The sequence below is a fragment of the Microcaecilia unicolor genome, chromosome 4 (assembly GCF_901765095.1).
Source record: "Microcaecilia unicolor chromosome 4, aMicUni1.1, whole genome shotgun sequence".
NCBI classification, from domain to species: Eukaryota; Metazoa; Chordata; class Amphibia; order Gymnophiona; family Siphonopidae; genus Microcaecilia; species Microcaecilia unicolor.
Window position 1 is genome coordinate 96,968,877 of NC_044034.1, and position 23,828 is coordinate 96,992,704.

General features: G+C 48.0%; 1 protein-coding gene and 1 long non-coding RNA gene across 6 annotated transcripts in view; one reads left to right on the forward strand and one right to left on the reverse strand.

Moving 5' to 3' along the window:
• The window catches only part of LOC115468648, a 148,484-nt gene extending 141,153 nt beyond the window's left edge, over positions 1–7,331 (reverse strand). For both annotated transcript variants that reach the window (XR_003941898.1, XR_003941899.1), the window contains exon 1: positions 7,262–7,331. This is a non-coding gene — a long non-coding RNA (uncharacterized LOC115468648). The remainder of the gene's footprint in view (positions 1–7,261) is intronic.
• A 4,431-nt stretch (positions 7,332–11,762) lies between these two features.
• The window catches only part of ERICH6B (glutamate rich 6B), a 124,855-nt gene continuing 112,789 nt past the window's right edge, over positions 11,763–23,828 (forward strand). The window contains exons 1-2 of one of the 4 annotated variants that reach the window (XM_030200510.1): positions 11,763–11,800; positions 21,903–22,319. In XM_030200510.1, the coding sequence (XP_030056370.1) occupies positions 21,947–22,319 (373 nt within the window). In that variant the 5' untranslated portion in view covers positions 11,763–11,800; positions 21,903–21,946. Of the gene's footprint in view, positions 11,801–16,611; positions 16,656–16,684; positions 16,770–17,022; positions 17,052–21,902; positions 22,320–23,828 lie in introns of those variants that run through there. The other 3 variants (XM_030200509.1, XM_030200511.1, XM_030200512.1) reach the window with 3 other exon arrangements.

Here is a 23,828-nt window from a genome sequence, read left to right on the forward strand (position 1 = left end):
TATCTGCGGTCCTAAGTCCTCCTCCAATTCCTCCTCCCCTTTTGCCCAATAGGCTTTCCTTTCCTGCCAAGGCTGGAGTAAGTTCGCATGATAGGTCTGAGGCTTCCCTCGCTCATTCAATACCTCATAAGTGACCGGGCCCAACCGTTTCCTCACCGTACAGGGTCCCTTCCATTTACTTAAAAATTTATGTGGATTATCCGGGACCCTAACCACCACCTTATCCCCTTCCTGAAATACTCTGACCTGCGCTCCCTGATCATAATGCGTCTTCTGATAACTTGGGTTTTCTCTAGATTACCCCGGGAATAAGTGCCTAACCTCCACAACCGCCCTTTCAAATCATGAAGATATTCTACTACCGTCTTATCCTCCCGTTCCGGCGGTACCCACTGCTCCCGGAGAATATCCAACACTCCCCTTGGGGCCCTCCCATATAATAATTCAAAGGGGGATACCCCTAGGGAAGCCTGCACACATTCCCTAGATACATACAATGCAAAAGGCAAAAGTTGATCCCAGTTCTCATAGTGTGATCCTAACCCCTTCCTTAACAACATCTTCAAAGTTTTGTTGAACCTCTCCACTAGGCCGTTGGTTTGAGGGTGATAGGCTGAAGTACAAATGTGTTTAATACCAAAAGCCTCCCAAACCTGTACCAGGGAGCGAGAAAGAAAATTGGTGCCTCTATCAGTTAACACCTCCCTAGGAAAGCCAACCTCACAAAAGAGCCGAATCAGCTCCGCAGCAATCACCTTTGCCGAGATATTTCGCAAGGGTATGGCCCAGGGGAAACGGGTAGCCATATCAACAATCACCAGAATATAAGAAAACCCTCTCCTGGATTTAAGTAGGGGACCGATAATATCCATTGCCAACCTCCCACACGGATTCTCAATTCGGGGAAGAGGGTGCAATGGAGCAGGCCTTGGCCCTTTCTCTGTCAGCTTCTGACATACCACACAGGATTTACAGTATTCCTCTACCTCTTTATATACCCCAGGCCAGTAAAACCGCCCTAGTAACTGTTTCACTGTATTCTGGATCCCTTTATGTCCTCCCAGAGGATGGTCATGCGCTAACTGTAACACCAACTTCCGGAATCCCCTAGGTACAATAAGTTGTTTAATCTCCTCCTCACTGCCCTCAGCTGGCATCACCCGAAACAGTAAACCCTTCTCTATCACAAACTTGGGTCCCTGTGTGCCCCCCACCGGCTCCCTCGCCCGTTCCCAGGCATATTTCAATGTGAGATCTGACTCCTGTTCCCTGCTAAATAAGGGAACCTGCTCAACAACTCCTCAGGATCCTCCGGAAACTCCCCTCCCTGCTCAATCCCTTTCATTGTCTGAGTCCTGTGCCTCTGCGTTAATTTTTTTACTTGCCCTGACTCCCGCGTCTTCCCAGGTGCCCCTAGTACCTCCAAATGAAAGGGAAAAATATGTGACAAGTTCTGCTCTACTCCTTCTTGCTCTTTCCTCTGCCCCCGAGTAACAACCAACCCTTCCTTTTCTCTTAAACAGTGCACAAATGGGGGCCAATCCCTCCCCAAAATTAGTTCCTGAGGTAGCCGGGGTAATATTGCCACCCATACCCAGTGTGACCCTGAAGGACCTTTTATACCAACTCGCTTAAGGGGATATGTAGTGGTAGCCCCATGAACACACTGAATGCTAACCTCCCGGCCCCTATTATCATTACATACTCCTCTCTTTCCCTTTATTCTTTCCCACAGGGCCCGAGACAGCATGGTCTGATCCGCCCCTGAATCTAGCAGAGCATTGACCCAGACCCCACATATCTCCACTGCTTGCCTCAATTGTTTCACCACTGGCCCTTGGGAGTACGAGGTGAACCCTAGTTTAGCAAAACAGTCCCTCCTCAGATGTCCTTTCCTTCCACACCGGTAACACATTCTCTCCTCATTCACTGAAGGTCTGGCCCCTGTTACTCTTGCCACTTTCTCCCCCATTCGTCCCCCTCCCCCTTCACACCGCTGGGCCTCCAGGAAGCATTCCATGCTTTTAATGGCCTCCTCAAGTGACATACACCCCTTCTTTATCAAATCCACCCGAAACTTTTCAGGTAGTGCCTCCAAAAATTGTTCCAGCACAAGCTCTTGCATTACCTGATTCATAGTTCTCTTTTCAGGCTCTAACCACTTTCCTGCTAAATCCAAAAGCTTTTGAGCCAACGCCCGGGATGTTTCACTCTCCACCCAGCGTAATTCTCTGAATCGCCTTCTATATGTGTGGCGGCTCACTCCATACCTGTCCAGAATAGCTTCTTTCAATTTGGTATAGTCCGCCACCTCCAGTGTAGGCAAAGCCCTAAAGGCGGCCAAGGCCTCACCAGACAGCGCAGGGGCTAATCGAATTGTCCATTGTTCCCGGGGCCACCCTGCAGCCACCGCCACCCTTTCAAATGCCCCTAAGTAATCTTCAATATTGTCCGACTCAGTCAGCTTACCCCACGGCAGCCAGTTCACTCCGGGAGTCCTCCTACTCCCACCGCTCCTTCTGCTCGGTCCACTCTTCCATCCGGCCCCCTGTCAGACAACCGTCCTCCACCTCGAAGAGCAACTCCTGAAATAAGTCCAAGAGCGGTTGCTGCTGTGCCCGGGAAGCCGCCAACGACTCCTCCAACAGCTGATGAGCCATCTCTTGCTGTTTCTGAAATTGATGCGTCATAAACGCAAACAGCTCTTTGGGATCCATATCCTTCACCGGATTCCCCGCACCTGCAAAAAGACAAAAAAAAACAACCACCCAAGTGCGGTATCTCACAAACTCTTTTCCACTGCACAGAAACTGTGCTTCTCCAATTACTGTATCCTCCCTCGCCTCCTCCCTAGGTACCCTTTACCTGGGTAGGCGAGTAATACGCCTTTGTCAGCGTTGGCCCACACGACGGGCTTCCGAAAACCTCCAGGACTCCTGCACCTCGCTCCGACTGCTCGACTGGTCTGGTCCGGAACCCACTCCACTCCTTCCAGGACACTACTCCTTCCCGTGGAGGTTCACTGCGATCCCACCACTGCCACCATAATATGTCACGCTCAGCCGCCAGATCCGCGCCACTCTTTCTCAGTCTCTTCCTTTCTTTACCCAGCACGCCCTTCACTCACGAGTCGACAGTCTGCAATCAGGGTCTCCGGACAACAGGCAAATCACCAGAAGTGCTTTATTAGCTCCTGAGTACATTTACTCTGCTTTAAGGCTTCACAGGCCTTTCTCTCTCCTCAGTGTAGCTCCACTTTTAAACCCAGTTCATTGGAGCCCTGCTTGCAATATAGTTCAGCGCGGGCCTGCTTTCCACACAGTTCACTTTGGCCCTGCTTTCAATATGGTTTTCCCCCCCCCCAGCACTGCTTCTAATCCAGTACTTAGTTGCACTGCTCTTTCCCACAGTTACTGAGCACTGCTCACAATTCAGTTCAGTTAGCAATGTTTTCCTCCTCAATTCAGTTTAGCACTGCTTTCAAACACAGTTTGGTTTAGCATTGCCTTCACACACAGTTCATCTTAGAAATGAAATTAAACAGTTCAATTCAATGGCAATATGGTCTAAGTCACTTTCTCACTCTTAGACCTAATGACCCACCTCCCTCATTTGTCAGCACAAAACCACCTGACATCCACCCACCGGGTCAATTCACCAAGGCTTCATTCACTCTCTCCAGTTCAGTTCATAACTCACTTTAAGAGCCCTCCACCAGCACTTCCATTTCCTCCTCATTCTCCCCTCCTTTCTCCTCCTCCAGTTCCATTCTCTCCTCCCCTTCCTCCAGGGTTGCCAGGTAGAAATTTTTTTTCCAGCCCAATCCGGGCCAGAAACCAGCCCAAAACCCGCCCAAACACAAACCCCGCCCCCTCACACCCCCACCCCCGCGTCACCGGCCCCGCCCCCGCCGTCACCGGCCCCGCCTCCCACGTCATCGGGCCCACCTCCCCGTCATCAGCCCCGCCTCCCACGTCATCGGGCCCGCCTCCCCGTCATCGGCCCCGCCTCCCCGTCATCGGCCCCGCCTCCCACGTCATCGACCCCGCCTCCCACGTCATCGGCCCCGCCCAAAACGTCACTAACCCCGCCCAAAAACGTCACTAACCCCGCCCCCCGCGGCCGAAAAAAATCAAAAAGCAGCCCAAAAAGCCGCCCGGAAGCCTAAAAAACCGCCCAAAAAACCGCAACCCGCCGCGGGCAAAAATTTCCCGCAGCGGGGCGCGGAAAACCGCCCAATTGGGCGGTAAAACCGCCCACCTGGCAACACTGCCTTCCTCCCGGTCTAGGGGCTCCTCCCTTCCCCCATCTGATTCCATCTCCCAATCACACCCCGGCTCCTCCCTCCCTTGCATAGATTCTTCTCCCTTCACCTGATCTGTCTGCTGGTGCTGCACTGCCTTCTGGGGCTTGTAGTTTCTTAGCTCCTGGCTTCTCTGACGTTGCCCTGCCTTCTGGGCTTTGTAGTTCCTTGGTTCTGAATCTCTCTGGTGCTGCACTGCCTTCTGGGGCTTGTAGTTTCTTTGCTCTTCACAGCACGTAACTGCTGATTAGTGCCAATGAACATCAATTATAGTCAATAATTCATTGTTAATGCCAGTTTAGCAGATAATTATTAAAATAAGTTGCACACATAACTTGACACTAGTCTATAACTTCCACATGGAACTTTGTGCTCTGAGCATAAAATTGTGTACATAAGTTTATAGAATTAGGAGATCTGTGTACTTGTATATTTTATAAAATATGAAGTAAATATTCAACCAGCAGCTATCAATAGTTTGTTTGCTTTTTTGTCGTCACCAACGTTATACCTGGATATTGAATGCCAGGTCATGTCCAGGCACCAGCATTGAATAACCAGGTTTATGCAGCTGGCTCTCTCTTATCCAATTAAGTGTGATATTCACAAAGACACTAAGGAGGCTAAAGCTGGTGTTTGGTTCCGCTCTTTCATTGGTTTACAAAGGACCAAATTCTATATATGGCACCTACAAAATCAGCGCAAAAAAATGCACTTAATGCAATTCTATAAGGGATATGTGTCCTTTATTTCAATTTACTATACCACTATTCCTGAGTACACATCTAAGTGATTTACAGAATAGTAACAGTAAGAAAGGAACTCCATAATGTTGATAAGACAGTAAACAATGAAACACAGTTCTGCTTAAAAGAAAAGAAAGGAAAGAAGAGAGTGGAAAGAGAACGGAAAAAAGAGTCTTTGCTCCTGACCGTTCCACTTATGTGCCAAAGGCTTGCCTAAATAGCCAAGTCTTAATGGCAGTTTTAAATTTGCTCTGAGCAGGTCTAAATACAGATGCCTACATTTAGGTGTGACTCTATATTTATGCGTGCAAATTTTGGGAATGCCACCAGAAAACTCCCAAAATACCCTAACCACACCCCCATATAATTACACGCAATAGAAGTTAGGCACAGATCTGATATGCATGCAGTATCATAGGCGCAGATCCGATGTGCGCCTAACTTCTAATTAAGCCCAATTAGTGCTGATAATTGGTTGTTACCACCCGATTATGAGCACTGATTAGCTCATTATTCAATTAAGTTACATATGTAAATTGGGCACAAACGTGTAACTCTAGGCGCCATGTATAGAATTTGGGGGGGAAATGCTTTCCCCTTCAGTTTGTTCCAGAGACAGTTGCAAACTTTTTTTGCCCTTGAGAACCAAGGGCCTCTTAATGTTTGCATTTTGCGATTTATCTCAGATTTTATAGACTCCTAAAGCAGGCGGTAGTGCCAAAACCGACCCGTCTCGAGTCCTTTGATTCTCATGAAGTGGATATTGGTCACCTTTTTACTAAATAAAGGACGACTTTAGAAATTTGGTTGCCTTCCGCCCATTTGTTTGGTCATCCCCGCTTCTCCTGGTTCACTGCCGCACAATGTGGGGGTTTTGTGTCTTCTTTTTGTGCTTCTTTGTAAATATTCAACCAGCAGCGGTAAGTGAGATTTTTGGCCACCACCAGCCTTATGCCTGGATCTTTAACCTAGCAGTAAAGTCTCACACGGTAACCGGGCAGTAATGACCCACGCAAGCCACTTGGCACGCGTCTGATACACACATCCAAAAATAAAAATGATTTTTCGGCCACGCATATTGGACATGCACCAAAAATGAAATTACCACAAAAGCCACGCGGTAGCCGGGCAGTAACTCCATTTTGCGTGCATTGGGCGTGCGTAGAGCCTTATGTGGCTTAATAAAAGGGTCCCAAATTCTGAGCACCATTTATAGAATTTGGGACTGGCTTCTGATGTAGGCTCAAATACAATGTAAATTGTTGTTGATTATGTTAAAAATTCTACATGGAATGACCTCAAGTTAATATGGCATTTTGGGTTTCTTGGTATGTGCTGGAACACAGTTTACATTCTGAGGGATAATGCAGGAGCATGGAATAAAACAGAGTAAGACCAAGGATAAATGAAGTCAACTTATTAAAATTCAGTTAAAAGTAGAAATCCCGACATCAGTGGCGTAGCCATAGGTGGGCCTGGGTGGGCCAGGGCCCGCCAACTTTGGACTCAGGCCCACCCAAAATTGTGAGACTCTTGCTGTGGCTGGTATGGATCCTCAAACCTTGCCAGCTGAAAATGTTCCCCCCTTGGACAGCCAGCGCTCTTCCAAATGTCAGCCAGCAGCACTTGCATTGAGCTGGCGCTGAGACCGGCCCTTCTGCACATGCTCAGTTTTCACACATGCAAAAGCACTGAGCATGTACAGCCTGAACAGCAGCATCAGTGTGAGGCAAGTGCGGCTGGCTGCCGTTTGGAAGTGTGCTGGAGGAACTCTTCAGCTGGCAGGGTTTGGGGATCCCCGCCAGTTCAAGTATTTAATATTTGGGGTTTGTGGGCAGGGAAGGATGGAGAAAGGAGCAAGAGCAAACCGGAGGAGGGGCGGGGCAAATTCCATGCCCACCCACCTTGGGCTCAGGCCCACCCAAAATTAGCCATCTGGCTATGGCCCTGCCCGACATAGTCATGTTTCAGCACATGCCTGCTTCAGGAGTATTGAAAACAAACACACATACGTAAAGTCAGAATTTCCAAAATAAATTACAGTTAAATCGGGAGAGACAATACCAATATATGCGTAATCCTACCTTTTCTTTAAAAAAAGTAGAGGTAGAAGATGAAAGGAATGCATATCAAAAAGAAAAATTAAAATATTCAAAATAGAGACAAAAGCCATTAGAACATAAAGGATACGTTTCAACGCACTTAAATTTACCTTCACTTTCAAGTTAGATCAAACAATGCAAAATCTTCAATTCCATAGCATTCATTAACTACTCTCAAATGACACTTTACAGGAAACAAGAAACCAAAACAAGAAGAGCTTTTTTTAAAAAAAGTAATGCCATCTAATACGTTGCTTAAAAAATATGTTATGAAACAGTCATATTACAAAGAGAGATGTAACACCACAAAGAAAACAAATGAACACAATAATCACAGTGTATGAAGGATATACATGAATAATGTACTTTGAGGGTAATATATAGTCTTTTATTGAATTACCTTTCTCTTAGGAATAAATCAAACTAATGGACCAAATCCAATTACACTGAGTCCTTTGAACCAAATGGTTCTCATCTGTTCTCCTATAAAGACCACCATGAATGGAAATGTTAAGAGGGAATTTAATTACTAGCAAGGCATGAACGTCTTTAAAATATTCTCACAGATAGAAAATATTGTCTAGTTGTATATTTACACACCCCTCTCAGTCAAAAATATAGCTTGTTTCTTCTCATTCCAAGCCACTTCTAAAAAATGTACGTGAAAAAAATCTATAAAGAACAAACAATTCTCTCTATACTCATTTGTAACAAGCTTTGGGGTCCTTTAACCAAGCTGCAATAAAAAGGGCCCTGCGCGATCAGTGGGGGCTGTTTTTGCCACTCACTGAGGCCCTTTTTACCACAGCGGGGTAAAAAGGCTGAAAAAAGACATGGCCATGCAGTAAGATTTCACTTACCGCATGGTCATGTGTGGGGGAGCACATAATGCCACCCATTGAGGTGGCCTTAAAGGCTCCCACGCTAACCTAGCGGTATTTTTGAATATTCTGCTAATGCAGGAAATGGCACGCACTGGGGCTAGAACTATCGCCGGTGCCCGAGTTGAGCCGGCAGTAGCTCCAGATTGGCGCGCGGTAAACCCATGTTGGGCTTATCGCCACTTTTTAAAAGGGTCCCTTTGTTATTTCTATTGTACACTTAGGAGCCTTTTTACTAAAGTGTGTTAGAATTAGACACGTTCCCAATTGCATAGAATAATGAGCCAATTAGTGCAAATAATTGTCTTTTTAACAAGCAATTTTTATTGGCACTAATTAGATTTAATTGGAATTAACGTGTGTAAAGTTAGGAACAGGATCTGCACCTAAAATTTATGTGTGGTCCAAAAAAGGGGGCACGGAAACGAGCGGGTCATGAGCATTTCAGGGTGGATTGGGGGCGTGGTTTTGATTATACATGTGTAATTACAGGATAATGGTGCTGTGCGCATAAATTTAGGCATGAGCGTTTGCACCATGTTTTCACTAGTGCAAATGGCGGTGCCTAAATTTATGCACAACCTGTCTGCTTAAGCATTTATTCTATACACTGCACTGATCTTTAGGTGTGGTTTATAGAATACTGTTTAAGCGAGTATTTTTGGTGCCGATTTTAAAGGCGCCACATATAGAAACTAGCCTATTAACTGCAGGGTGCTGACAGTGCTCTGCTTCTGCCCATGCCCCGCCTACCTACATCCCCTAAGAAAAAGTACCATTAACATATGACTTACTGAGCACTAATGAACATTTTACTGCAAACCTTGTTATCAAGGTCGGGCAATAGCTGTTACTGCGTGCTAAGCTGTGCATTAAGGACTAAATTCTATATATGGTACCGAGAAAATCGGCGCCAAACAAAACCGTGCTTGGCACTATTCTATAAACCTCTTCTAAAGTTAGGTGCAGTTTATAGAATATGCATAGCGCCCGTTCCTGTGCCTAAATTTAGTCACGGCCATTTACGCTAACTAAAACCTGCTGTAAAATCACATGACTAATTTAGGCATTGATCAGGCATATTCTATAACACTGAGCATAAATTTTAGGAACACCACAACCCACTCATGCCCCTCCCATGACCACACCCCCTTTTGAGATCTGCATGGTCCGATTTACTCGCATCACTTTTATAGAATATGCTTAGCGAGTTAGCCGCATAAATCCTAATTAGTCCTAATTAGTGCTGATAATTGCTTAACATCCAATTATTATCGCTGATTGGCTTCTTAACCAATTAAGTTCCACACGCAAATTGAATAAGCGTACTGATTTGCATGCGGAACTTTAGATGGGAGTAACAGCATTACACGGTTTAGTAAAATGTCCCTTTATAACACTATTTCTATAAACAAGATATATGCCACCAATAAAGTTTATTTGTCATGATATAATTTGCATACATCTCCACACAAAGTACTTTGAGCTGCTGCTAGAGATCACAGCAGCAATTTTAGATTGTCGCCGCAAGGAGCAGGAGTGAGAGGGCTGCACTCCTGCCCCCAGGAACCCCGCTGGACCACCAGGGATACAGGTAGGCCCGGGAAGGAGGGCCTGTCTGCACGGCTGGGGGGGGGGGGGGTGGGTCTTCCGGGGGGGGGAGGGGTATTGATGTGGCTGGGAGGGGGGAGGGAAAGAAGGGAACATTGGCAGGGAGCTTGAGGTAGCTCACGGGCTTTAGTTAAAAATAAAAATTTTTAACTTTTAAAAAAGGTATGCGGGTGCCGACCTGATATTCAGAGCCGGCACCCCCACAGCTAAGCGGCCTTATTTAGGATAGCTCTTGAAGTGTCCTAAATGAAGCCACTTACTGGTAAGCTGTATTGTAGAAAAACATTAGCATCATATCTATGTTATTTGAATACTAGTAAAAAAGGCCCGTTTCTGACACAAATGAAACGGGCGCTAGCAAGGTTTTCCTTGGAGTGTGTATGTTTGGGAGAGTGTATGTGAGAGTGACTGTTTGAGAGTCAGAGTGAAAGTGTGAGTGTGTGAGAGAGAGAGTGAGTCTGGGTGTGAGTGTGTTTGTGAGAGAGTGTGTGTGAGAATGAGAGTGTGTGCAAGTCTGTATGTGAGACACAGTGTGAGAGAGAGTGTTTTGTGTGTGGCAAGAGAGAGAGTGTGTGTGAGACACAGATTCTCTGTGAGAGTGAGTGTATGACACCAAGCGAGTGTGTGAGTGACTGTGTGGCACATAGAGAGTGAATGTGATACTGTGTGAGACAGAGTGTGTGAGAGTGAGAGTCAGAAAGACATTGTATATGAGAGAGAGAGTGTGAGCCGTGCCCTCCCAATCCATGCCCATCTGTCCCCTGCCCCCTCCATTCATCCTTTTCCAGCAATTCCCCTCTGTCCCTGAGTCGTGCCCTCCCAATCCATGGCCATCCATGTTTGTCTGTCACCTGCCCCCTCCATTCATCCCTATCCAGCATTTCCCCTCTCTGCCTGAGGCCTGCCCTGCAATCCATATCCATCCATGCCCATCTGTGCCCTCCATTCATCCCTATGCAGCAATTCCCCTCTCCCTGAGTCCTGCCTTCCAATCCATGCCCATCCATGCTCCTCTGTCACCTGGCCCCTCCATTTTTCCCTATCCAGCATTTCCCCTCTCTGCCTGAGGCCTGCTGTGCAATCCATATCCATCCATGCCCATCTGTCCCCTCCATTCATCCCTATCCAGCAATTCCCCTCTCCCTGAGTCCTGCCCTTCCAATCCATGCCCATCCATGCTCCTCTGTCACCTGGCCCCTCCATTTTTCCCTATCCAGCATTTCCCCTCTCTGCCTGAGGCCTGCTGTGCAATCCATATCCATCCATGCCCATCTGTCCCCTCCATTCATCCCTATCCAGCAATTCCCCTCTCCCTGAGTCCTGCCCTTCCAATCCATGCCCATCCATGCTCCTCTGTCACCTGGCCCCTCCATTTTTCCCTATCCAGCATTTCCCCTCTCTGCCTGAGGCCTGCTGTGCAATCCATATCCATCCATGCCCATCTGTCCCATCCATTCATCCCTATCCAGCAATTCCCCTCTCCCTGTGTCCTGCCCCTTCCAATCCATGCCCATCCATGCTCATCTGTCACCTGGCCCCTCCATTTTTCCCTATCCAGCAATTTCCCTCTCTCCCTGTCCTGCCCTCCCAATCCATGCCCATCCATGCTCCTCTTTCCCCTGCCCCCTCCATTCATCCTTTTCCAGCAAGTCCCCTCTCGCCCTTCCATGACCCCCCCCCCTCGCATCCATGCTACTCTCTCTCCCATGTCCCAGCCTGGCCCGCCCTCTTCTCCTCCCCCCTTCGCATCCATGCCTCGCATCCATGCCCCCCCCCCCCTTCGCATCCATGCATCCCTTTTTTTTTTTTTTTCTTCTTCGTTTTAACTTTACCTCCGTGGCGGTTCGTGCAGCGAAGCGTCAGGGAAGGAGGCGGCGCTCCCGACGTCTAGCTTTCCCTTCGCTGTGTTCCGCCCGAACACAGCGAAGGGAAGGCTAGACGTCGGGAGCGCCGCCTCCTTCCCTGACGCTCGCTTCCCGATTTGTTTGGTTTGAGGCGAGGGCGGGGCAGAGACGGCTGGCTGGCTTGAAGGCTTCACTGGGAGTGACGTCAGATGGCTTCAAGGCTTCAAGGCTTCAGGGCTTCAGGGCTTCAGGCTTCAAGGCTTCAGGCTTCCGGCTTCAGGGCTTCACAGAACGTGGCTTCAGAACGTTGAGGGTGCGTTTTATTATATTAGATTCTAATGTGTGTTTATTAAGTGTTTCAATAGTATTATGCTGACATCTAATATAATAAAACGCACCCTCAACGTTCTGAAGCCACGTTCTGTGAAGCCGGAAACTTGAAGCCGGAAGCCTGAGTTCTGTGAAGTCGGAAACTTGAAGCCGGAAGCCTGAAGCCTTGAAGCCTGAAGCCTTGAAGCCATCTGACGTCACTCCCAGGCTGAGGCTGAAGGGTTCAGCCTGCCGTCTCTGCCCCGCCCTCGCGACAAAACAAACAAATCCGGAAGCGAAACGTCAGGGAAGGAGGCGGCGCTCCCGACGTCTACCCTTCCCTTCGCTGTGTTCCGCCTTCAAAACAAGGCGGAACACAGCAAAGGGAAAGCTAGACGTCGGGAGCACCGCCTCCTTCCCTGACGCTTCGCTGCACGAACCGCCACGGAGGTAAAGTTAAAAAGAATAAAAAAAAAAAAAAAGGATGCATGGATGCGAAGGGGGGGGAGGCATGGATGCGAGGCAAGGATGCGAAGGGGGGGGAGAAGAGGGCGGGCCAGGCTGGGACATGGGAGAGAGCGTAGCATGGATGCGAGGGGGGGGAAGGGAACATGGAAGGACGAGAGGGGACTTGCTGGAAAAGGATGAATGGAGGCGGGCAGGGGACAGAGGAGCATGGATGGGCATGGATTGGGAGGGCAGGACTCAGGGAGAGAGGGAAATTGCTGGATAGGGAAAAATGGAGGGGACAGGTGACAGATGAGCATGGATGGCCATGGATTGCAAGGGCAGGACTCAGGGAGAGGGGAATTGCGGGATAGGGATGAATGGAGGGGACAGATGGGCATGGATGGATATGGATTGCAGAGCAGGCCTCAGGCAGAGAGGGGGAAATGCTGGATAGGGAAAAAAGGAGGGACCAGGTGACAGAGGAGCATGGATGGGCATGGATTGGAAGGGCAGGACTCAGGGAGAGGGGAATTGCTGGATAGGGATGAATGGAGGGGACAGATGGGCATGGATGGATATGGATTGCAGAGCAGGCCTCAGGCAGAGAGGGGAAATGCTGGATAGGGAAAAATGGAGGGGCCAGGTGACAGATGAGCATGGATGGGCATGGATTGGAAGGGCAGGACTCAGGGAGAGGGGAATTGCTGGATAGGGATGAATGGAGGGGACAGATGGGCATGGATGGATATGGATTGCAGAGCAGGCCTCAGGCAGAGAGGGAAAATGCTGGATAGGGAAAAATGGAGGGGCCAGGTGACAGAGGAGCATGGATGGCATGGATTGGAAGGGCAGGATTCAGGGAGAGGGGAATTGCTGGATAGGGATGAATGGAGGGGACAGATGGGCATGGATGGATATGGATTGCAGAGCAGGCCTCAGGCAGAGAGGGGAAATGCTGGATAGGGAAAAATGGAGGGGCCAGGTGACAGATGAGCATGGATGGGCATGGATTGGAAGGGCAGGACTCAGGGAGAGGGGAATTGCTGGATAGGGATGAATGGAGGGGACAGATGGGCATGGATGGATATGGATTGCAGAGCAGGCCTCAGGCAGAGAGGGGAAATGCAGGATAGGGATGAATGGAGGGGGCAGGTGACAGACAAAACATGGATGGCCATGGATTGGAAGGGCAGGGCTCAGGGACAGAGGGGAATTGCTGGAAAAGGATGAATGGAGGGGGCAGGGGACAGATGGCCATGGATTGGGAGGGCACGGCTCACACTCTCTCTCTCATATACAATGTCTTTCTGACTCTCACTCTCACACACTCTGTCTCACACTGTATCACATTCACTCTCTATGTGCCACACAGTCACTCACACACTCGCTTGGTCTCATACACTCACTCAAACAGAGAATCTGTGTCTCACACACACTCTCTCTCTCGCCCACACACACACACTCTCACTCACACTGTGTCTCACATACACACTTGCACACACTCTCATTCTCGCACACACTCTCATTCTCACACACACACTCTCTCACAAACACACTCACACCCAGACTCACGCTCTCTCTCACACAATCACACTTTCACTCTGACTCTCAAACAGACACTCTCACATACACTCTCCCAAACATACACACTCCGAGGAAAACCTTGCTAGCGCCCGTTTCATTTGTGTCAGAAACGGGCCTTTTTTACTAGTTGTATTATATCTCTGTTATTTGAATTTCAATCCTGTTAAATGTGTATATTTTTGATACTGTCCACAAACAAAGAAGGAAAAGCCTCCACTGATGAAAAGAATCCAGATGAGAAACAAAGAATGGAGATTTTGGTTCCTGTTCTTTTTGTGGACTTCACTCCCTGTTTCTCATCTGGTTTATTTTTGATACTGTTTCATGGTAATCCTGTTATTAGGTTTTAATTGGCTGTTCTCAAGTTTAACCTTATTTATTGTATTCATGTTTACAGTTGATCATTTTTACCATTGTTATGCTGTTAACAAAATTGTAAGTTTTGTGTTAAACTGTATCTGCTGTACACCGTCATAAAGGGCCCCTTTTACTAAACCGCTCTAATGATTCCCGGCACGGCAAATGTGACACAGCCCATTCATTTCAAAAGAGCTTGGTCGTATTTACCATGAGGGAATCACTAGTGCAGTTTAATAAAAAGGGCTCAAGGACAGTAATAATCCCAATAAATAAATAAATGGAAAAATATTAACAAGCATGTAAAAAAAGAGGGATGTGTTCATACTAATTCTCTCTTAAAACATGTAATACTGCTTCAGCAAAAGAGGTAGTTAACATTTCCTCCTCCAGGAATTACAAAAACTACCACTCAAATATTGTAATACTAGTAAAAAAGGCCCGTTTCTGACACAAATGAACGGGCGCTAGCAAGGTTTTCCTCGGAGTGTGTATGTTTGGGAGAGTGTATGTGAGAGTGACTGTTTGAGAGTCGGAGTGAAAGTGTGATTGTGTGAGAGAGAGCGTGAGTCTGGGTGTGAGTGTGTTTGTGAGAGAGTGTGTGTGTGAGAATGAGAGTGTGTGCAAGTGTGTATGTGAGACACAGTGTGAGTGAGAGTGTGTGTGTGTGGGCGAGAGAGAGAGTGTGTGTGAGACACAGATTCTCTGTTTGAGTGAGTGTATGAGACCAAGCGAGTGTGTGAGTGACTGTGTGGCACATAGAGAGTGAATGTGATACAATGTGAGACAGAGTGTGTGAGAGTGAGAAAGACATTGTATATGAGAGAGAGAGTGTGAGCCGTGCCCTCCCAATCCATGGCCATCTGTCCCCTGCCCCCTCCATTCATCCTTTTCCAGCAATTCCCCTCTGTCCCTGAGCCCTGCCCTCCCAATCCATGGCCATCCATGTTTGTCTGTCACCTGCCCCCTCCATTCATCCCTATCCAGCATTTCCCCTCTCTGCTTGAGGCCTGCCCTGCAATCCATATCCATCCATGCCCATCTGTCCCTCCATTCATCCCTATGCAGCAATTCCCCTCTCCCTGAGTCCTGCCCTTCCAATCCATGCCCATCCATGCTCCTCTGTCACCTGGCCCCTCCATTTTTCCCTATCCAGCATTTCCCCCTCTCTGCCTGAGGCCTGCCCTGCAATCCATATCCATCCATGCCCATCTGTCCCCTCCATTCATCCCTATGCAGCAATTCCCCTCTCCCTGAGTCCTGCCCTTCCAATCCATGCCCATCCATGCTCCTCTGTCAACTGGCCCCTCCATTTTTCCCTATCCAGCATTTCCCCTCTCTGCCTGAGGCCTGCTCTGCAATCCATATCCATCCATGCCCATCTGTCCCCTCCATTCATCCCTATGCAGCAATTCCCCTCTCCCTGAGTCCTGCCCTTCCAATCCATGCCCATCCATGCTCCTCTGTCAACTGGCCCCTCCATTTTTCCCTATCCAGCATTTCCCCTCTCTGCCTGAGGCCTGCTCTGCAATCCATATCCATCCATGCCCATCTGTCCCCTCCATTCATCCCTATCCAGCAATTCCCCTCTCCCTGAGTCCTGCCCTTCCAATCCATGCCCATCCATGCTCCTCTGTCACCTGGCCCCTCCATTTTTCCCTATCCAGCATTTCCCCTCTCTGCCTGAGGCCTGCTCTGTAATCCATGCTCCTCTGTCCCCTGCCGCCTCCATTCATCCTTTTCCAGCAAGTCCCCTCTCGCCCTTCCATGACCCCCCCCCCTCGCATCCATGCTACGCTCTCTCCCATGTCCCAGCCTGGCCCGCCCTCTTCTTTCCCCCCCCCCCCCTTCGCATCCATGCCTCGCATCCATGCCCCCCCCTCGCATCCATGCCCCCCCACCCCTTCGCATCCATGCCCCCCCTTCGCATCCATGCCTCGCATCCATGCCCCCCCACCCCTTCGCATCCATGCCCCCCCACCCCTTCGCATCCATGCCCCCTCCTTCGCATCCATGCCTCGCATCCATGCCTCCCTTTTTTTTTTTTTTTAATTCTTTTTAACTTTACCTCCGTGGCGGTTCGTGCAGCGAAGCGTCAGGGAAGGAGGCGGCGCTCCCGACGTCTAGCTTTCCCTTCGCTGTGTTCCGCCTTGTTTTGAAGGCGGAACACAGCGAAGGGAAGGCTAGACGTCGGGAGCGCCGCCTCCTTCCCTGACGTTTCGCTTCCGGATTTGTTTGTTTTGTCGCGAGGGCGGGGCAGAGACGGCTGGCTGGCTGGCTTGAAGGGAGGCTTCACACCACGAATCCCCGAACCCTTCAGCCTCAGCCTGGGAGTGACGTCAGATGGCTTCAAGGCTTCAGGCTTCAGGCTTCAAGGCTTCAAGGCTTCAGACTTCCGGCTTTACAGAACGTTGTCCTGAGAACTTAGGCTTCCGGCTTCACAGAACGTTGTCTTCAGAACGTTCACGGTGCGTTTTATTATATTAGATTCTTTGTAGAAAAAGAAACATCAAAAAGCATTCAGGGGCCCTTTTACTAAGCTGAGTTAGGCGCTCAAGCATCCTGTGACAACTTCGAAATCTGTGTGTGCTAACAGTGCTAAAAAAAATTCTTATTTTTTTTATTGAGGTGGCATGACAGGGTAGAGAGTAGGTGTTCCTGTGCCATCCAGTTTGTGCATCGATCTATATTACTGCACACTAACTGGTTAGCGCAGGGCCCGGCCTCCAAGGGCCTGGAGGGGGGTGGCGCGCAGGTCTGAAGGAGGACAGCGTGCGAGCCCAGAGGAGGGGGCAGCGCGCAGGCCCAGGAAATGTTTGCCCCGGGCCTGGCTTTGTCTCTCGGTTGCCCTTCCTACAAAACAGGTAGCAGTAAGTGATCCTGTGCGTGTGTAGGGGGGGGTTAATTTTGAAAAAAATTATAATTTTATCCCAAGACAAAAAATTCTTGATATAGCAAGAGGACAAGATAGTTACCATCCAGCTGATATTCAAAGCGATTTAAGATATAGGCGGAGAGGAGTTTGAAAACGTTAAAACTTTGTTGAAAACACTTTTTTATAGGCTTACTTTTGAGATATCACTTTAGGGGGGTGGGTAAATTTCTGATAAAATTCTTTTTTATCTCGATTGATTGGTCTGTGAGAATGTATTAGAGTCTTTCCTATTGATTTTGTAATTCCTTTCTCTTGATGTTTTATGCGTAGTTTAATTGTAAACCGCTGAGATCTGCACAAGTTAAGCGGTATATCTAGTTTTTAATAACTATATATGCATGTGTATGCCATCATGCCACTTATGTGCTATTCTGTAAATATGCACTTAATTTACGTGGGTATTCTATAAGTGGTGCTTAGATTTAGGAGCTGTATATAGAATACGCTTAAGTTGATATCCTAGCGCCTAAAGCTACACGCATCCATTTAGGCCAGTGAAATTGTGACCTAAATCTCTGCACTTAGACTTATGTGCACTAGGCCATATTCTATAACTAGGTGTGTACATTTTGGAATGCCCATGAAACACCCATTTCCCTGCCCTTTTTGAACTATGCACACTAGAATTTAGGTAAAAGGACCCCATAATTCTTTGGAATGACCCTGACCCATCCATGCCCCTCCCATAGCCACACCCCCTTGTGGGTTGCACATTGGTATATGAGAAAATCCGCCACTAGGCAGAGAACTCAAAACTCCCCACGGAAAACAACATAAAATAAAAGTGGGAGGGCGACCAAGGATGCCAAAGACTGATAAGATGTATAATAAAAGAGAAATTTATTGAAGTATGAAGACTCGACACAACGTTGTGTTTCGGCCATTAGGCCTGCATCAGGAGTCACTTGACACAACGTTGTGTTTCGGCCGTTCTCAACACAACATATTATTTTTGAATATTTCACCAGCTTATCAGTGTACTTTTTTTCCACATTTTTCTATTCATTACTATCTTAATGAGATATAAATATTTTATTTTTCCATTTTCTAGACATGGTTTGTTTACTTTTATTTTCTGTAAGACATTTTTAGTAAATGTGTTTTCACCACATCTACTATAATAAAACTCACCCTCAACGTTCTGAGGGCACTGACGTCAGTGAAGCCAAGCCCTGACTTCCTTCAAAAAGGTTCGAAGGTTCGTGGTGGTGAAGCCACCAAAATCGCTCCGGGCCCCACCCTCGAGGGCGGAGCAATGGCAGAACAACGAAGGGGTTGGCAGGGAGGGAGGCGGGGGGGGTGGGAAATTGCCCCGGGCCCCGCCCTCGCATCAAACGTCATGACGTTGGGGCGGAGCAATGGCAGAACAATGAAGGGGTTGGCCAGGGAGGGAGGGGGGTGTTGGCGACGAAAACCTTGCTAGCGCCCATTTCATTTGCTCTGAAACGAGCCTCTTTTACTAGTATTTATATAGTTTTTACTATATGATATACTTCATCTTTAAATGATCTTAATATAAATATAGGAAACTGGTCATACAGTAAGCATGTCAAGGAACTTATATGAGTTTACGGGGAAAATGCCTCAAGAAGCTCCTTTTCCACAAATCAAGCGGTAAATGGGCTAGGACTTCTTCATCCATCGGCGAACCCCCCCCCCCCCCCCCCCCCCACCCCCCCCCCCCCCCCCCCCCCCCCCCCCCCCCCCCCCCCACCCCCCCCCACCCCCCCCCGGTGTTAGTAGCTGGCCCCTTCTTGTCTAATATTGAGAGCCACAGTGAAAGAAATATAATTATCGTCTTCTACTTACTCCTCATCTTAATTTAAAGAGATGGTACTTAGCTCGAAGCACAAATCTTTCTTCAAGGCTCCTTGGTGTTCTGACCGTGGTCAACGTTGGCCTCCATTTCGCCCACTGCTGCATGTTGAACCACAGTCAGTAGATGCTTCCGTTCAGTCTGCCGACGGAAGCTAGACGGATTTTATTGAGTTTAAAACTATTTTAGCCCAGCACACAAACAGTTAGCTATCTTGTTTTAAAACATATATTCCCTGTTAAAAATGTATGTGATATTGTTTGAACTTAAATACTATTTTTAAATTATTTTTTTATCATCGATTTTTCATTTTCTATATTCGTTTATTGAGTGAATTAAAATATAATTGATTTTTATTTCGTTATACCTTACATGCACATTTTTTATCTATTCTAATATTGTATGTTATTTATTTGTGTATTGTTTTTTTATAATTTATGCATTTAAATTTGGTTATAGACTCCTGATGCAGGCCTAACGGCCGAAACACAACGTTGTGTTGAGTCTTCGTACTTCAATAAATTTCTCTTTTATTATATACTAGTAAAAAAGGCCCGTTTCTGACACAAATGAAACGGGCGCTAGCAAGGTTTTCCTCGGAGTGTGTATGTTTGGGAGAGTGTATGTGAGAGTGACTGTTTGAGAGTCAGAGTGAAAGTGTGAGTGTGTGTGAGAGAGAGTGAGTCTGGGTGTGAGTGTGTTTGTGAGAGAGTGTGTGTGTGAGAATGAGAGTGTGTGCAAGTGTGTATGTGAGACACAGTGTGAGAGAGAGTGTGTGTGTGTGGGCGAGAGAGAGAGTGTGTGTGAGACACAGATTCTCTGTTTGAGTGAGTGTATGAGACCAAGCGAGTGTGTGAGTGACTGTGTGGCACATAGAGAGTGAATGTGATACAGTGTGAGACAGAGTGTGTGAGAGTGAGAGTCAGAAAGACATTGTATATCAGAGAGAGAGTGTGAGCCGTGCCCTCCCAATCCATGGCCATCTGTCCCCTGGCCCCTCCATTCATCCTTTTCCAGCAATTCCCCTCTCTCCCTGAGCCCTGCCCTCCCAATCAATGCCCATCCATGCTCCTCTGTCCCCTGCCCCCTCCATTCATCCCTTTCCAGCAATTCCCCTCTCTCCCTGAGCCCTGCCCTCCCAATCCATGCCCATCCATGTTTCTCTGTCACCTGCCCCCTCCATTCATCCCTATCCAGCATTTTCCCTCTCTGCCTGAGGCCTGTCCTGCAATCCATATCCATCCATGCCCATCTGTTCCCTCCATTCATCCCTATCCAGCATTTCCCCTCTCCCTGAGTCCTGCCCTTCCAATCCATGCCCATCCATGCTCCTTTGTCACCTGGCCCCTCCATTCATCCCTATCCAGCAATTGCCCTCTCTCCCTGAGGCCTGCCCTGCAATCCATATCCATCCATGCCCATCTGTCTCCTCTATTCATCCCTAGCCAGCAATTTCCCTCTCTCCCTGAGTCCTGCCCTCCCAATCCATGCTCCTCTGTCCCCTGCCCCCTCCATTCATCCATTTCCAGCAATTCCCCTCTCTCCCTGAGCCCTGCCCTCGCAATCCATGCCCATCCATGCTCCTCTGTCCCCTGCCGCCTCCATTCATCCTTTTCCAGCAAGTCCCCTCTCTCCTTCCATGACCCCCCCCCCCTCGCATCCATGCTCCTCTCTATCCCATGTCCCAGCCTGGCCCGCCCTCTTCTCCTCCCCCCCTTCGCATCCATGTCCCCCCTTCGCATCCATGCATCGTTTTGTTTTTTTTTTTTCTTCTTTTTCAATTTACCTCCGTGGCGTTTCCGGCAGCGAAGCGTCAGGGAAGGAGGCGGCGCTCCCGACGTGTAGCTTTCCCTTCGCTGTGTTCCGCCTTATTTTGAAGGCGGAACACAGCGAAGGGAAGGCTAGACGTCGGGAGCGCCGCCTCCTTCCCTGACGTTTCGCTTCCGGATTTGTTTGTTTTGTCGCGAGGGCGGGGCAGAGACGGCTGGCTGGCTGGCTTGAAGGGAGGCTTCACACCACGAATCCACGAACCCTACAGCTTCAGTGACGTCAGATGGCTTCAGGGCATGGCTTCAGGGCTTCAGGGCTTCACAGAACGTTGTCCTCATTAGAACGTTCACGGTGCGTTTTATTATATTAGATCTTATCAGTCTTTGCCATCCTTGGTCGCCCTCCCACTTTTATTTTACATTAGAGAATTGGGGCATAGATACTTACAGAATCGCTTGCAGCCATATCCGCTCACAAATCAGCTCACAAAAATTAATGTCAATAATTGTTAGCATCCAATTATCAATTGTTAATAGCTCATTAACTAATTTATTGGTGCGCAGATCTCAGGATCATGCACAATTTTTGGCACCCAGATTTGGATGCCATTTCTAGAATCTGGGAGTTAGAGCCTAGGCCAAGGAGGTTTGATGAACAGGAGATGGCAGGAGCATGCTTGGTCCATTATTTGAACTGAAGCCAGTCACCCTATCAATTACATTGTTTTGAGTGTACCAAAATTGCGGTGGCTGCATTGGGGAGAATGGAAACCTCCTTTGGTGGACCAACTTCAGCTTTGTGATATCACAGCATCTCCTGTTCACCAAACCTCCTTGGCCTGGGCCTCCTGCTAGCATTTACACAGGTATGTGCGCACATAGGCACATAAGCATTAGAATACTAAACATTTACGTGCATAACACATATATAAATGTGGATGTCTCAGCTACAGAATTGCCCTTCATGTGCATCATTCTGCCTGCACACTGGGAAGGCAAATTTATAAAAGACGATTTCTGCATGCAAAGCACTGTTTTACCCACAGATATGCCTTGGATAAAATTTTGTCTCAGCATGCATGAAATGGCTTTACTGCATCCTAAACAAAATGAAACCCCTTCTCCCCTATATGAAATCTTTTTTCCTGCATCCACTGCATAATGTGATTATGAGGTCTTCTCTCTCTTTTCTCAGGACAATGACCCGGTGATTGGCTCCTGACCATTATCATCCACATAATGCACTCCGACACGTATCGCAAAGATGGGCAGGATGGTGAGAACGAGTCTTCATTAAACCCCTCCTCTTCCCAGGACCACATTCCACCAGAACCCAAGCCTCTAGTTCTTTTACTCAGTGAAGAAAATGTGAAGAATCTTGAGAAAGAGTATGAGGAAGCGACAGGCTCTCTCTCGAAGTGCTCGATGCAGGAATACCTTCAGCACATGTATTTCTCAAAGATGGACCTATCCAAGAGCAGTGGAACCGGAGCAGTGAATATTTCAGAGGAAAGAGATCCTGGGGTGTCACCCCAAACCCCACAATGGGAAGAGGATGGAAAAAGTCCCTGGCAAGCAGGCACAAGCAGTACAGCAGAAACACCGGAACAAGGTGCCACCTTAACAAATCTATTGATTCATGATCAATAGTTTCCTTTTAAAATATTCAAATTAGTCAGCTGTGCAGCAAAACCATGATCTAGCCTAGGTTTTATGTGAACATAAATTAAGCTTTATACTATACAAAGATGTGATGATGCTAAGTAAATATTCTGGCCCAGTGGTTCTCAGCCCAGGCCTTTGGACCTACCCAGTCTGTCAGTTTTTTAGGACAGCCAAAATAAATATGTTTGAAATGAATTTGCATGTACTTTCTCCACTGTAAGCACATCTGTCTAATATATATATTCATTGTGGAGATCCCGTCTGGATACATCCTGAGAACTGGGTTGGGACTTCCTGCTCTAGTCTAACCTAGTCCACTTGCATTACTTGAACTGTTTGCCTAATATCAGAACCCTAAAAACACACGTAAGGGGCAGTTTTCTAACTGAGCACCTCCTGTTAAGTACCAAAGTGCTGCACAGGGAATGTCTATTCTATACCTGCATCTGTGTTCACAGATGCTGCTATACAATACTGGCGTAAACCCACATTGGCATGACTAAAATTAACTGTACTCACTTATGTCAGGTCAATGGCAGACGTAAATGGGCACACGTTAGTAGATCAGGCTCATTTTCGAAAGAGAAGGGCGCCCATCTTTCGGCACAAATCGGGAGATGGGCGTCCTTCTCCCAAGGTCGCCCAAATCGGCATAATCAAAAGCCGATTTTGGGTGTCCCCAACTGCTTTCCATCGCAGGGACGACCAAAGTTCACGGGGGCGTGTTGGAAGCATAGTGAAGGCAGGACTGGGGCGTGCTTAACACATGGGCAGCCGATAATGGAAAAAAGAAGGGCGTCCCTGACGAGCACTTAGCTGACTTTACTTGGTCAATTTTTTCTTGCGACTAAGCCTCAAAAAGGTGCCCGAACTGACCAGATGACCACCGGAGGGAATTGTGGATGACCTCCCCTTACTCCCCCAGTGGTCACTAACCCCCTCCCACCCTAAAAAAAAAAACTTTAAAAATATTTTTTGCCAGCCTCTATGCCAGCCTCAAATGTCATACCCAGCTGCCTGACAGCAGCATGCGGGTCCCTGGAGCAGTTTTAGTGGGTGCAGTGCACTTCAGGCAGGCGGACCCAGGCCCATCCCCCCTACCTCTTACACTTGTGGTGGTAAATGTGAGCCCTTCAAAACCCACCACAAACCCACTGTACCCACATGTAGGTGCCCCCTTCACCCCTTAGGTCTATGGTAGTGTTGTACAGTTGTGGGTAGTGGGTTTTGGGGGGGGGGGGGGTTGGGGGGCTCAGCACCGAAGGTAAGGGAGCAATTTGTGAAGTCCACTGCAGTGCCCCCTAGGGTGCCTGGTCGGTGTACTGGCATGTGAGGGCGACCAGTGCACTACGAATGCTGGCAACTCCCATGACCAAATGGCTTGGATTTGGTAGTTTCTGAGATGGGCGTCCTCGATTTCTATTATCACCAAAAACCGGGGACGACCATCTCTAAG